General features: G+C 31.2%; 1 protein-coding gene across 1 annotated transcript; it reads right to left on the bottom strand.

Moving 5' to 3' along the window:
• Positions 1-416: 416 nt before the first annotated feature.
• On the bottom strand, positions 417-15,343 carry LOC132743313 (multiple epidermal growth factor-like domains protein 6). The gene is made up of 5 exons (XM_060731851.1): positions 14,961-15,343; positions 12,988-13,130; positions 5,293-5,377; positions 1,246-3,342; positions 417-1,020 (listed from the first exon to the last, which is right to left on the bottom strand). The coding sequence occupies exons 1-5, from the start codon at positions 15,265-15,267 to the stop codon at positions 902-904; spliced, it is 2,751 nt and encodes a 916-aa protein (XP_060587834.1). The 5' UTR covers positions 15,268-15,343; the 3' UTR covers positions 417-901.
• Positions 15,344-16,724: the final 1,381 nt, after the last annotated feature.

Genomic DNA, 16,724 nt, shown 5'->3' with positions numbered 1-16,724 from the left:
AGCTGTTGTATTTAACTTTCGAATATAATCATAACCTGTATCAAGAAAACAAAATGTCTTTATGTCAATTTTATTTTAAGAATAAAAATCTTTTACCTCAGTATTAAAACAGAATTTTCAGGATTTTGTTACTTGATTGAATATGACAATCTCTTGATAAATACAGCAAAAAAGGAGGCCCGTTCGGAATTAGCTTATCATCATATGATAAGAAAATTTCAGACTTGGGTTGAATAAGTTTGTTCGTGAGAGACATTGTAAAAAAGGGAATATCTCTCACGCCTCTAACGCCGGCTTAACGCGGTGTTCGATATTCAACACTACCGAAGAGCTCTTCAATTATTCCGAAAAATAAAAATAATATAACAATATAATACCACTCAGCATATTTTATGCAGCATAACTATTTTACCTTTTGCTCCGTCCTGTTCCTCCGTAAATTTCCTTCGTTTTAATCTACAGTATAAAATAACGAATTTGTTATTAACATGTAGGAATATTATGATTATGAAATTTAACACATAGATGCAACATTTTTCTCCTTTGAAATAACAATACAATGCTTTAACATGCTTGAATCTTTTTGGTTAAATTATTTGCTTATCGTCATTTAATTGACGCAACATGACCACACATGTCTTTATGATTAAATTTTGATCAGACATTTTTACGTGACACCTTTATAAACATGAACTGGTCAACGTCTAATCTAACAAAATCGTTTCATCTTTTTAAAAGTTCATATTTGCGTTAGTATAATGTTTATATCTATATTGGAAGAGCATTTTATTCAAATTGAAACATAATATCTTGGACTACATAATATAACGAAATGTCAGAGCGCGATGCCCCCAATTCTTCAAGAAATCTATTATGTTCAAGGAGAAAGAAAATAACTTTATTACATGTGTCTTATAGTACAATTTAACCCAAACGCAACAGCAATAATAACAATGCAGATGACCGCAACGACAATTATTGTGACAGTTTGTGTCTCATCTTGTGCTAATTTGTCAGAATCTGAAATATTTAAATGATGTCATAAATGTTAGTGAAATAATTTCCCAAATATCAATAGAAGTAGTTATACTGAATCGGATAACAAAAAAAAATGACGGATTACTTCAACTATACATTATACAGTGACAATATATGCAAGAGGATTAATGGCAAAAGAAAAAAATAAGGTGATTAGCATTTTGAAAGAGAATATCATTTAAAAGAAAAATATAAGATTGTCCGAACCTGAAACACTAGGACATGACAATGTACAAGTTCCGGTTTTGATATTGCAACATGGACACTCATCCCTGCATAACTTTTGACAAAGTAATCCCCATCGACCTGGTGGACATGCACTGCAATAACCAGTGGCTCTATCGCATTGAAGACATTTATCAGAGTTACATGTAGACTGACAGTTTTCACCCCAAAATCCATGTTGACACATAGTACATAATCCATTCGTTATAGAGCATTGTTCACATCTTGAGCTATTGCACATATAAGAACAATCCTGACCCCAATATCTGTTTCCACAAATTAAGCAATGTCCAGTTTGTCTGTGACAACCCCAAGAACAAGACGCGCTGCATTTATTTTCACAAAACATTCCCCATCTATTTAAATTACAATTCTTACATTCGCCGGACACAGTATCACATTCAGAAGAGGAACACGACTGATTACATTCATTTACGCATGATGGTCCCCACAATCCAGGATTGCATGCAATGCATGAACCAGATTCCTTACTACAGCTTGAACAATTTTGGCTGCATGCCTTGTTACAAATGTCACCCCAATATCTGCTTTTGCAAAAATTGCAATATCCATCACCTTTTCTACACGTTGAATAAGAGCAACCTTGACCGCAATTATTCTGGCAAAATTCGCCCCAAAGTCCATTTGTGCAACTGCTACATTGTCCGTTTAATCTGATACAGCCTGAAGAGGAACAATTGTACATGCATTTGTTGTCACAATTAGCTCCCCAGAGACCGGAAGTGCAGCTGCTACAAATTCCATTGCTTTTATCACAGCTTGATGAGCAACTTTTGCTGCATATCTTATTACAATTGTCTCCCCAATATTTGCTCTGGCAAGCACTGCAATATCCATCACTTTTTCTACACGTTGAATATGAACAGCCTTGACTGCAGGTATTCTGGCAAAATTCGCCCCAAAGTCCAGATTTGCAACTACTACATTGTCCGTTTAATCTAATACAGCTTGACGAGGAACAGTTGTACATACAATTGTTGTCACAATTAGCTCCCCAGAGACCGGAAATGCAGCTGCTACAATTACCATTGCTTTTATCACAGCTTGATGAGCAACTTTTGCTGCATATCTTGTTACAATTGTCTCCCCAATATTTGTTTTTGCAAGCACTGCAATATCCATCACTTTTTCTACACGTTGAATATGAACATCCTTGACTGCAAGTATTCTGGCAAAATTCGCCCCAAAGTCCAGATTTGCAACTACTACATTGTCCGTTTAATCTAATACAGCTTGAAGAGGAACAGTTGTACATACAATTGTTGTCACAATTAGCTCCCCAGAGACCGGAAGTACAGCTGCTACAATTTCCACTGCTTTTATCACAGCTTGATGAACAATATTTACTGCATTTATGTTCACAAAAGGTCCCCCAGTATCCAGACTGACATGCATAGCACCTATAATTTACACTACACGAGGACGAACTGCAATTATTAGCATTACAAGGTATTGAGCAGTTAAGCCCAGCAAATCCTGATTGACATGATGTACATCGTCCATCAATTTTACTGCACTTATCTGACTTACACTTGCCACAAATTTTCTGACAGTTTTCTTCCCAAAGTCCGGATTTACAAGCCTGACATTCTCCTGATGTGATACTACAAATATCACAATTCGAAGCAGAACATCTTTCGTCACAAGAAATATTCCAGTATCCGTTTTTATATGTCTTACACTCACCTGCTAATTTGTCACATATTTTGCAGTTTGGAGCGCATGTGAAGTTACAGAATTCTCCCCACCTTCCAATATGACATATTGTGCATTCGCCAGTCGTTTTATGACAGTTCCTGCAATTTATATTACACGCATTGTTGCACGTTGACCCATACCAACCGTCAGAACATGAGTAACAACTTCCGTCATATTTACTGCATGAAGAAGAGCTACAGTTTTCTGGACATTTTCTATTACAGTAGTCACCCCAAAAGCCGGTTCTACAAGAACCGCATACACCAGTTGACTCATCACACCGATTGCAATTTACCTCACACACTTCCTTACAGTCAGTTCCCCAGTAACCATTTAGACATGCGCTGTCAGCATATTTAACTAAACGAAATCAAATATTCAGTTTGATCAGACCAATACCAATATATTTAAATTCATGTTATAATTGCAAATCATTAATTAAATTAATTAACAGTATTACACTTTGATTTAAAAATTAATAAAGGCATCGTATATTGAAACGTTTTATGTGCTACAAAAATTAAATGTCGGGTTTAATGCGAATTACAATTTGTTACCGAAAATTTAAAAGATATATTTGATCCATATCAAGATTGCAAACAATAGGAAATGCTGCTTTATCAATCTTATTTGTTATGGTTGACGTAAAACTAAAAGATTTTACGACACTGATAAGCATTTAATAGATCATGTTTGGTAAGTTATATTGTGTTCGCAAGTTTCGTAAATTGATAAATAACTTCAATTTGTTTACATACAATAAAATAGTTTATTTCAGTGTTTATGTATATTATTTCTGAAAAATCAGGTTTTATACTTTATTTATATTTATCTTATAATACTAATAAAAATAATTATAATAATAATAATAGTAATAATAATAATAAAAATAATTATAATAAAAATAGGAAAAAAACAACAATAATAATATTAAAAGAATCGGTGTTAATAGAATTTATGTATAATTAAATGAAATAAAACAAAGCCTGTTTGCAAAATAATGTTTGTAGCTATGATATACGTAGCATAATTTTTTCGATCAATTTACATTCCAAAGTTAAACACAGATAAAGATATTGTTGCAAAGTCAATGTAAAAAGAAACTGGAAAACTGCTAATTAATATCGAAGTACCAGTATTAGTGACTGAGATTACTTGTAAAATAATTATTCAAATTATTGAATGAAATTTATCATTTTTGGGAATATAAGTAAAGTCATATTTCTCAGTATTTTAGGGCAAAAATGACAAAAACATCAAAAGAGTTTTCATGAGAATCCTAACAACGCCTTATTTCATTGACATATATTGAATGGGCCCTATCTATTAACCCCACCTAAGTTGTAAGCTAGAGATATAAACAAGCAAATGGTAAATGTTTCCATACACTAATCGGGCAATAGATTCTATCAATACTTCAGATAAAAACAATAAAAAGAGGAGTGATCTCTAGGAAGCATTTATGCCAACATAGTTGCACGAAAATTGCAGACTTGGTTTGATTGAGTTTGTATTTGAGGCATAATGAAAAAGTGCTTAATTCCTTAAGAACCAAACCCCCAGTACTTGCTCGAGTGGTACACAATTATTAACACATAAATAAAATCAATGATCCCTAAGGACCAGCAAAACATAACACAAAAATGAAAACGGCACGGCACTAACCGACTTCTGTGTGAAGAAAATGGTCCATTGGGGGTTTTAAAACAACCCTTAAAATGGGTTCTTTAAATTTTAATCCAAAAATAAGGGAAAACATTAATTTAAAAATGGTGAAACAATAACCAATGTGTGAAACACATAAAGGGGGGGGGGAGAAAAAAGGGAAACAAGATGTAAATTAAAATTTTTAAAAATTTCCCTTTTAAAAAATGTTTTTTTTGGATTTTTTATAAAATCTGAAGTATTTAAAAATTTTAGGGTATTTAAAACATTAAACATTGCACCATTGCCCTGCCCATGAAAAATTTTTAAAAAACCCTCAGGGCCAGATTTCTTTATGTGGGAAAAAATTTTCGTTGTTTTTTTAAAAGGGATTGGTCTACTTAGAAATTTTTTAAAAACCCAAAAAAGGGGAGCCGCCCCGTTGCCCTTTAAAAGTCTTAATAATCTTTTTCTTTGTTGAAACATATACAAGTACATGTATTTAACCACAACGATGCTGCTACGTAAAACTCCTTTTTAGAAATAGACCACACGTTATATTTACTCCACTTATGCAGCAAGCCTTATAAAATAATTCTTTGAAAAGAAAAGTATTGCTACATTACCATTATAATAAAGTATCAACAGAATTACACTTTAACTCACCGCAAATGTATAAAGCCAAAAGTAAGAACATATAGCGCACTTGTATCTTCATCGTTGCGTCTGTCACAACCCAAATGTCTTCCCACTACTGTATTGAAATTTCACGTTTCAGGTTCTAAACTTCAGCATTGTTTAATGAACTTTTTTTTAATTAATCAAGTATTGATATGATTGGAATAACGTTTTATTATCGGAAATTAGATGATATACAGGAATACATTTACAAATACAATATTCTTAAACGTTGATTAATCTCTAAATAATCGCCAATATACTAGTGTAATTATGTTTATATATGTATTTTTCCAATAAGTGTGCGATTTGAACTATAGATAAGTTTTATGGTTAAAATCTTTGAGGCTTTACATTATGTTTAAAGCAGACATAAAAGAAATAACTGGATTGTAATCAGATGTACATCAAGCATTATATGATAAAATATTAGACGTTCCTTAATCAATTATTTCTCTGTGATTGAGCTTATTATATACAGATATTTAATCCTTTTAAATTTTTATTTTGTTCTCAGAGTTATTCTAATTATATAGGTTTAAACATACATTAATGACGCACATGTAATTCTGAATCAAACATCATGAAAAATCATTGATTTCTGTCAAAGGTTTTCCAAAATGAACTATATTGCTTTCAGGAACTGCTGGCCACTAAATTTATTCTATCTTAAAGTGATAATGTAATGTCTACTTGTATATATACAAGTTTGATGGAGTGTCATTAACAACGTACTGTAGTTGTAATCCGATACAAAGGCCTTTTATAAGCTAAAGACATAGGAGAATCACGATAAGTCAGATTCCAGACTTATTCAACGCGTTTTGTACATAAAGCTATTACATGTATCATCAAATTCAGTCTGTTAAATTGGTCATATTTTTATTTGAATGCTTTAAATTAAAAACTACCATTTTCAGCATTGTTTGACAATCAAAAGTACATATTTAAAATTAATAATAGTTCGTCAGTTTCGTAAAGTTTCATTACAGGTCATATGGCGCCGAAACAGGACAGATAATTTTGACTAAAGTGGGGTGTTACAAACTCCTAAAATTAAACAATCAAAAATCTAAATAACAAACCTTTGATTAATTTATTGAATTGAATTTTCCCTCTACCGGTTTCACAATATCATCAGGGAGATAATGAAAACACTTACACATAATAAATATAATTATTTTTATTTTATGCGTTTCAGTGGATTACTGATTTATCCGTGAAAATTATATTTGATAATTTCACAGTGAAAATTATCAAAATATAATTTCACCTTTTTCAATGACGAAACTACTTTTTTAAGATTTTCCCCATGTGGTACCTCAATTTAATTTTTACGGACAATTCTGACAATGTCAGGCTGTTAAAAGAAATAGCAAAGCTGAAATAGATAAATAACTTAAATGTCAAAAGTAACACAGAGAGAAAACTTAATTCTATTCCTTCAAATTCCAATCACCAAATTACGTCTCTAAATTTTTTTGTTTTTAGTTTTTTTACAGTCTGAAAATACATTCCTTCCCCATGCAAAACTGCTCTTGATGACATTTGGGGATATTAAAGTATCCTACGAGCAATAACTGCCGTATGCTTTATGAAAAATTGCAAAGCATTGACAGCCATCACTCGTAAATATAAGTAAAACAACCCAGCGTTCCTTCAGCAAGCTTCCAAGTTTTTTCCATTTTCCTAGCTCCTTTTCTGAATGTTTTCACTTCTTTGTCAACACTTATTTTTTTGTCTGTTACAATCCTCAAATAAGTTTTTCTTTCTTTTAAAAAGGTGTATGACTAAACAAATCCAAATTATATCCTTCTGAATCTTACACAATTATTTTCCTCCCATGAAATACACAACTTTAAAAAATGGCTGCCGTTTACATTTTAGAAAGCCAGGTCTAATATAAATTCGCAGTAAGTAACAGAAATATGGATGGATGGCTGGAATTTTCTCCTGCAAGAATTGTTTGTTTTTATTATTAAAACAAGCGATCATCATATTTTTTTAATAAAAACTTTAACTTGTTTTTAAGCATAAAATAAAAAGAAAATTTGTCTGTTTGTTTTGTAAGATGTAATTTTATTTCATCTCGTGAACTAAAAAAACAGTATTCTCACGAGTGGCGTAGCCACGAGTGAGAATACTGTTTTTAAAGCTCACTCGATGAAATAAAATTTCATCTTACACACAAACAAACAAATATCCTCTATATAATATTGGTACGGGAAATAAAAATAAAAAATTGTGAAACAATCATCCACATTTAATATCACACAAAGAGTGTTAAAAAGTTATGTTCTCTGTAATAAAATATAATATTTGCAGTTTTCCATTATCTTCAATGATCAACTGTGAATATTTCAACGTTCACAAAACAGATTGTCAGAAGATATAATTATTGCATACAAATGTTTCACATATTTTAGCACAATCTTCTTAAATGAATATCATGTCTTAAAAATATTAAAGTAAAATAAAACCATGTCTTTGAAAAAAAAGTTAAAATATATCTTTTATCATTTCAAGACAAGCATTTATTTAAATTTTTTTTTGAAATTTCCTAAAATTGTTCTTAGTTCTTATAATAAAAACGTAAAAATGGTCCTAAAATAAGGGGTTTTAAAATTTCCCCTGATAATGAAAAAAAAAAATAAAAATTTTGTAGAAAACAAGCCTTGGGGAAATTTTGTAAAAATTTAAAAATGTTAAAGTCATTCAAAAAATGACTTAAAAATAAAATTTAAACAATGTAAAATATTTTCACAACGTAATATAATGGATCGTAAAAAAGATTAAAAAATGAAAAACCATCATTTGGTTGACGTGTCACTTGAAGTGTATAATTTTAAGAGGTACGTGGGTTATTTTGTGTGGGCAACCGCGGCCTAGTTGTTAAGGACGTTGTCTTTAAACCACTTGTCCCTCGCTATTGTGGATTCGAATCCAGTAAGGGACTTGGGATTATTTCATATGAGGAAACTATCCATATAGCTATATAGCTTATGAAACATCGATAGATCTCATTAGGTGGGCCGCTCGTGCCTGACATAATGCACGGAAGGGCACCTGATGTTTTCCTTCACCAATAAAACTGAAAAGTTGCGATATGACAACTGTGTTGGTGCGACGTAAACCAAATCAAAAAATGGTTATTTTGTGAGTATCGGTTATTAAATTGGTCGTCATGTGATAAATTAATAATCTGTATCAACACATGAAATACTATAAGAATATTTCCGTACCTAACAAAATTGTATAACTTGATACATGAAGTGTTATTGGAATATATTAGGAACATTCTAAACATATCAATGTTCTTGTGATTTGAAATAGTGTTGTTCGAGACAACAATTTCGAAACTCCCTAATAATAGACTAAAAGTACCAATCTAAGTTTAGAAATCTGCAGGTCGTTTATACATCAGAACTTCAGAAGGTTCAAACGTCCTATCCACCGATGTTAATAGGTCAATATTAATGGCTTGTTATATAGATTGTATTCATAACTATTACATTACCGTAAATATCGGACAAACAAACAACGTTTCTCATTAGGAAAACCCTACATTTTACACAGAGAAAATAACTTTGCGATTATAAGCAAAATTCATAACATCAATTAACTATTTAAAAAGACATTATAAATACGACAAAATCCCTCGAATATAAACACTATAATACTATAGTACATCTTTATTGACAAACGAACAAACACAAACAATACACCATTTTGTCATTATGCTTCAATTTATTATATTGTTAAAATTGCATACAATCATAATTTCATAAGTAAACAGCTAAATCACAAGAACTAAAATCATATTAACAGCTCATTATTTTAACTATTTTTTTGATCTTTATGTCCCTTTTTGAGTACCAGTTTACAGCAGTTTTCTACACTCTACTCCTGATGAAATACTACAGATATAACAAAAAAAAAAAAAATCAGTGTCCGTTTTAACCAGTAAATGTTGTTTAAGATTTTTCTCTACTGACTAATTGTACATATACCATGCATTCACAATTATTCAGTTATTTATTGACATATTTCTTTACCGTTTTTATTTCTAGCATTGTTGCAAGCCATACCGTATAAATTAAATTAAGCTTAAAAAATGTTTACAATATATTTTATAAGGTATAAAACATAGTTTAGAAAGGACCAAATGATATTATACATAATGAATTAAACTTAAGTTTGCAAAAATAAAACTGACAAATAGTTTTCATATTTTTTTTAAAATCGAAATAGTCATTTTGTTTTATCTACGACGAACGGGATTGTTAACAGTATTTAAGCAATCATTTGTTTTGTACGAAATCATATTCAAGTCATATACAACAAATGGAATTACAATTGACTTATATCAAAACACTCTTAGAAAACGCATTCTTTGGATCGCTGATGCAACAATAAATAGAACCTATCAATTTACATTTAACGTTCGCAGGAAATCATTTTAAAACTATAATACAGTACGCTCACCGCGGGTTTTGCTTTTTCCGCGATACCACCGGCGGAACGATTTAAATTTATCGCGGACAAAACCCGCGGGGGTTCGTCGCGATGGAGAAGCCTAATTTCCCCGCGATCCCCGGAGGGTGTTACTCAGATTTTGTTTCCACCGCCGACAAAATTCTGAACGACCGTTTTCCATTCATCGATAAATTACAGTATCACCCGTTCCAGCGGGGAACACGCCATGGGGTCAGTTTTTGGTCAGTAATAAATTAACCCTCCAAAAAATAATAGCGTTTTATTATTTTAACGTCATCTTTTTTTACACAATGACTTGAAAATTGACCACAATTTCGTCTCCTTAAATGTTATTATACGTTAAATTATTTGAACGGAATTTGAAATAAAATAAAATTAAAGCTGTACATTATTTTTTTTTTTTTTTTTTTTAATAATATTCAATTGTATGTACTTAAAACTACATGTTGTCTACAAATACTATTTATTCCTATGAACAATAATATCTTAAGATGAAAATAAAATGAAATATTTTCAACTTGAAAATCGGTCGATGGAAGTCTTAAAAAATAACTGCCATGTGCTTGTTTGCCTTATAACCATGTATGTACATGCATACTGTTCATTAATAAAATAACAAAAAGTATTAACGTCAAGTTTTAACAACATTCTGCAAAAAAATCTATTAACATAAAAGAAAAACAAACAAACTAATACTAAAACAAAAATGAAAAATAACTTCAACAGTTGATACAACTTCAAAACATATACATTACGCTCACAATGTAATAGATAAATCAAGAAAAAATATCCATTTAATGTATATTTTGGTGAAATTAAACGCTTTCTTTTTAATGTTTCCAAATAAATATAAGACTTTATGTCAACATGCAAATAAACAAAACATAAAACGGCATCTGACAAATATGAAAGAGGACGTCCTGAGAATATTGCCTGAATAAATTGTTGGCAGGATTACATTTTTCAAAGTTTTTAAATAAGAAACAAAAGCTGGCATATAAATTGTTGCAGTATCTTTTTCATAATGTCATATGCCGAATTTTTCATTATTTTGACTTTTCAAGTTTCTCACTACCATGAAGTTTGCGACGACAATAATTTATCTTGATGTCGATACATATTATAGCATTACCAACACAATAACAACAAGAAGAACAAGAAATACACTGCATTTGTACATGTAATTTTATTACAACAAAAAAAGAAAAAACAACAAACAAATTTTAAATATAGTTATATGTACAATACATGTTACAGAACGTACGTATACTGATGTTTAAATACAGTAATTAATTTTTAAAATTAAAAGGTTTTTTCCACCGCGTGACCGGTTTTTGACCGCCGCGATCCTCCGCAATTTAACCACTTGCGTTCCGCGGGGGAAACGGTTTCAGCCGCCGATTTATGTCCGCGGTGGTGGAAATTTTCTGTCCGCGGGGTCACGCGGACAATATCTGAACAAATTTTTGTCCGCGGTAAACCATGTTTGAAATCACCTGTAGGTATATGGAAAATTAAACTTTAAGAAATGAAAGCTCAAAACTTAAAAAGATTCTCGCGTTTCTTATTTATACAGTTCATTTATAAGGTTTCACATCTGCACAAAATCTATTTATGCGACTTCTATTGATGGCTTTTTTTTTCAAAAAGTAGAAAAATCATCAATGATAAAAATATTACATAAAGTTTATAATATTAAATAAATAAGCCACACAAATCAAACTATATACAATCCAAACAAGGCAGTCAAAAGGACAGCTATATACTCTGCCACGATTCTTAATTAGCAATACAGCTGGTCATTATCTAGCACAGTTGAATTACAATTTAATCCAGAATGTGTAAGTTTGAACTTTAAAGAACCAGAATACATGCAAATCAAAAAATATGTTAAAACGGTAGTTTGCACCAATCCCTATCAGCATATTTGTGAGCTTAAAGTATGTCATGTACTAGTACTAAATAGAAGAGTAAATCTGAACTGTCCTGTTTGTGAGATGACAAAGTTAACTTGAATGGTGCCATATTGTTAGTATGGTGGTACATGTACATAAAATGCAAAAGAAAAGACATGATAAAAACGCTGAGTTTAAATAAATCCTTTTTTTTACTTTTTTGGCGAAAACAAGCACATGTTGTTCAAATTGAAAAGTGCAAATTATGGCGATCATCCATATATAATCAGTAAATATTTAATAACCCTTTTCAGATCCTTCTATTTTAGTGCTTCACTTGATACATGTGAGAATCTCAAACTTTATATTGTAGGCCTTTTGATCCCAATGATGTTCCTTTGAAATAATGGCAAACACAATGAAAGGAGGTTTCAGTTCACACACTTTACTTACAAAACCATTAGTCACATATACACGGTGCTTTTACCGCGTGATATTTTGTGATCTGTGTTAAAACAGAAAACAACAACAACAACAATAATAATCAAAACGAAAAAAAAACACAACAACAAAACACAACAACAAATGTACAAAGCCAAATAAACAAGGGAAAAAAAAAAAAAAAAAAAAAAAAAAAAAAAAAAACCCTATAACAACAGAAAACAATTATTTTTGCAGAAAGAATTTTTAAACATTTATGTTATTTACCAGAATAAGCATGCTGTAATGTTATTCCAATTAAACTTTTGTATTGTTTAATGCTGCAAGCAGACCACAAAATGTAACGTTGTAATGTACTTGTAAAAGTGCTAACTCGTGTCTGTTATCTACCTGTTTGATCAAGCCTTCTGATAATGTTTGAATGACATGTTTAATTTCAGTCTAAAAAAGCAATTTGAAAGTACTACGAATTCGTTTGAAACAGTTTGTTAGAATTGAATGCCAAGTAAAAATGGCTTTGTAAAGCCGGTTATAAAGTAAAAGACAATATACATAAAACTATGAATATCTAATTCATACCATGTGACAATGTAGGAATTGACAAATACATTCAAAAGAATATCATTATTCTAATCAATAGATTGTAACGTTTTCAAACTATTTTACATAGCTTGTACAAAACGAAGGTAACAAGCGATTGAACAGAAACACTTTTATTAAAAACAATAACATTTGTATAATCTTTGACCATCAACATTTTAAGAAGCCTGATGAAAAATTGTAACAATGTCTAGACCAATATTTGACAAATAGGTACTCAAACCCTTCAATGCCTTTATCGTTCATAGACATGATCTGATGGTAGTTCACTTAGGCCTGAATCAGTGGATAGTAGTTCACTTAGATTATATTCAGTAACACTAATGTACATTGGATCTCGTGTCATTGTTGATGTGGATGGATAGTTGCCCATTTCTGTTGAAGCCTTAGAACCTTTAAAAACCAAAATAAAATGAGGGAAAATTACAAACAAACAAAAACCCCAAACAAACAAACATTAAAATCAAAATATAAATGAACATATGTATAGCGATCAAACAAAATATTTTGTGAATTATATTTTCTACTGATATAATTCAAGTAGGTACATATAAAGTCATTGCCATTAAGAGCTGTTTGTATTTAAACTTTCTAATATAATCATAACTTGTATCAAGAAAAAACTGTCTTTATGTCAATTTTATTTTTAAGAATAAAAATATTTACCTCAGCATAAAAAAACAGAATTTTCAGGATTTTGTTACTTGATTGCATATGACAATCTCTTGATTAATTTAGCGAAAAAGGAGGGACCGTTCGTTCAGAATTAGTTAATCATCATATGATATGAACATTTCAGACTTGGGTTGAATAAGTTTGTTTTTGAGAGACATTGTAAAAAAGGGAATATCCTTCACGCCACTAGCGCCTGCTTAAAGCGGTGTTCGATATTCAACACTACCGACGATCTCATCATTTATTCCGAAAAATAAGAATAATATAACAATATATCACCACTAAGCATATTTTTAGCAGCATAACTATTTTACTTTTTACTCCGTCTTGTTCCTTCGTAAATTTTCCTTCGTTTTAATCTACAGTATAAAATAACGAATTTGTTATTAACATGTAAGAATATTATGATTATGAAATTTAACAAATAGATGCAACTTTTTTCTGCTTTGAAATATCATTACAATGTTTTAACATGCATGAATCATTTTGGTTAATTTATTTGCTTATCGTCATTTTATTGACGCAACATAACCACACATGTCTTTATGATTAAATATTGATCAGAAATTTTACTTGACACCTTTATAAACATGAACGGTTCAACGTCTTATCAAACAAAATCGTTTCATCTTTTAAAAAGGTCATATTTGCGTTAGTGTAAAGTTTATATCTATATTGGAAGAGCATTTTATTATGGAAACATAATATCTTGGACTGCATAATATAATGATATGTCAGAGCGCGATGCCCTCAATACTTCAGACAATCTATTATGTTCAAGCGGATGAAAGAAAAATAACTATATTACATGATTGGTGTCTTTATAGTATCAATTTAATTCCAAACGCAAACAGCAATAATAACAATGCAGGATGACGCGTCAATGGACAATGATTGTGACAGCTTGTGTTTTCATCTTGTCCTGATTTGCCAGAATCTGAAATATCTAAATGACCATAAATGTTTGTGAATTTTTTTCCAAAACTTTAATAGAAGAAATTAAACAAATTGGATAACAAGAAAAAAAAATGACGGAATACATAAATTTTACATTATACAGTGACAATATATAAAGTAGGATTTATGGCAAAAGAAAAATAATGGTGATTGGCAATTTCAAAGAAAACATCATTAATAAAGAAAAAAATAAAATTTTTTTCCCAACCTGAAAACCTGGAAAATGATAAAGTCCCAAAATTTCCGTTCTGAGGTTTTCAACATTTAACATCCCTGATAAGTTTTTACAAATTTATCCCATCGACCTGGCTGACATGTACTGCAATAACCAGTGTCTCTGTAGCATTGAAGACATTTATCAGACTTACATGTAGACTGAGAGTCTTCACCCCAAAATCTAGATTGACACAATGTACATAGTCCATTCGTTATAGAGCATTGATCACATCTTGAGTTGTTGCACATGTTGGAGCAATCCTGACCCCAATATCTGTTTCCACAAATTAAGCAATGTCCAGTTTGTTTGTGACAACCCCAAGAACAAGACGTGTTGCATATATTTTCACAAAACTTTCCCCATCTATAAATTACAGTTCTTACATTCGCCGGACACAGTATCACATTCAGAAGAGACACATGACTGATTACATTCATTTACGCGTGATGATCCCCACAATCCAGGATTGCATGCAATGCATAAACCAGTTTTCTTACTACAGCTTGAACAATTTTGGCTGCATGCCTTGTTACAAATGTCACCCCAAGAACCGCTTTTGCAGGAACTACAATATCCGTCACTTTTTCTACACGTTGAATATGAACAACATAGACCGCAAGTTTTCTGACAAAATTCGCCCCAAAGTCCACTCTTGCAGCTGCTGCACTTTCTATCGTTCATATTACAGTCCAAGTGCAAATAAGCATGGCTACAGGTTTCATTACAAAGTACACCCCAAAGTCCAGTCTTGCAAAAACTACATTCATTGTCCGTTTAATCTCATACATTTTGAAGAGGAACAGTTGTACATTTGTTTCACAATTATCTCCCCAGAGGCCGGATGTACAGCTGCTACAATTTCCATTGCGTTTTTCACAGCTTGATGAGCAATTTTGACTGCATTTATGTTCACAAAATTTTCCCCAGTGTCCAGATTTACATGCACGACACCAATAATTTATAGTACATGAGTGCCAGCTGCAATTATCAACACTACAATGTATAGTACAGTTTTGACCAGCATATCCAGATTTACATGATGTGCATCGTCCATCAATTTTACTGCACTTATCTGATTTACACTTTCCACAAGTTTTTTGACAGTTTTCTCCCCAAAATGCCGGAATTTACAAGTCTGACATTTCTCCTGATGTGATTACTCAAAATATCCAGCAATCGACGCAGAACATCTTTCCGTCACATGAGATAGATATTTTCCAGTTATCCGTTTTTTTAAACAATGGTCTCACACCCCCTGATAAAATTTGTCACATATTTTGCAGAAGGAGCTACAGTAGTTCTGGACAAACCTTATTACAGTAGTTTCCCCCCAAAAACCGGTTTTTAAAAAATCCCCCATTAAAAACCCGTTTTTTCATGACAAAAGTTGCACCAAACTACCCAACAATTTCCCTTTCCCGTTTTGGTCCCCAGTTACCACTTGGACATGCGGGGTTGGGCATATTGAAATAAAAGAAAAACAAAATTCAGCTTGATTTGACAAACAAAATCAGAGAAATAACCAAATTTCATTTTAAATTCAAAATTATAAAATAAAATCCTTTTCAAAATTAAAGAATGATAACTTTATTTAAAAAATTTTAAAGAGATTTTTTTGGGAAAATTTAAAACAAACCCTTTAAACGTTTTTTTGTGCTACAAAAAGGGGATTTTTCATGGGGTTTTTTTGCGGGAAAATTTTGTGTTTTTCGAAAAATTTTAAGTTTTTTATTTCTTTTTCTTTTTGAAACCATATTTCAAAAAATGCCCCAAACGAAAGAAAATTATGACACGACAAGACGATAATTTTTTCAATTAAAGAAAAATTGGGGGAGAAAAAGATCATGGTAATAATATCTACATTTTTGATCCATATCAAGTTGCAGGCATTACAATTATACAATTGCATTTGTTATGGTTGACATAAAGTTATAGATTATCGCCACTGGGAAAGTAAAATTTTAATAGATCTGTTTGGAATAAAATATATATATATATATATTATATAATATATATATATAGCGGGAAAAAAAGAGAATAAGGTTGCCTTTTTCCAGTTTACATTGCAAATTTTTATTAAAAAACAGTAAAATAATTGAAGAGAAATATCAAAACCGGTTTCACCATCTTTAAAGGGA

The sequence above is a fragment of the Ruditapes philippinarum genome, unplaced genomic scaffold (genome assembly GCF_026571515.1).
Source record: "Ruditapes philippinarum isolate M1 unplaced genomic scaffold, ASM2657151v2 ctg14674_1_1_1_1, whole genome shotgun sequence".
NCBI lineage: Eukaryota > Metazoa > Mollusca > Bivalvia > Venerida > Veneridae > Ruditapes > Ruditapes philippinarum.
Note: the sequence above shows the minus strand (reverse complement) of the source record. Positions and strands in the feature narration are given on the sequence as shown.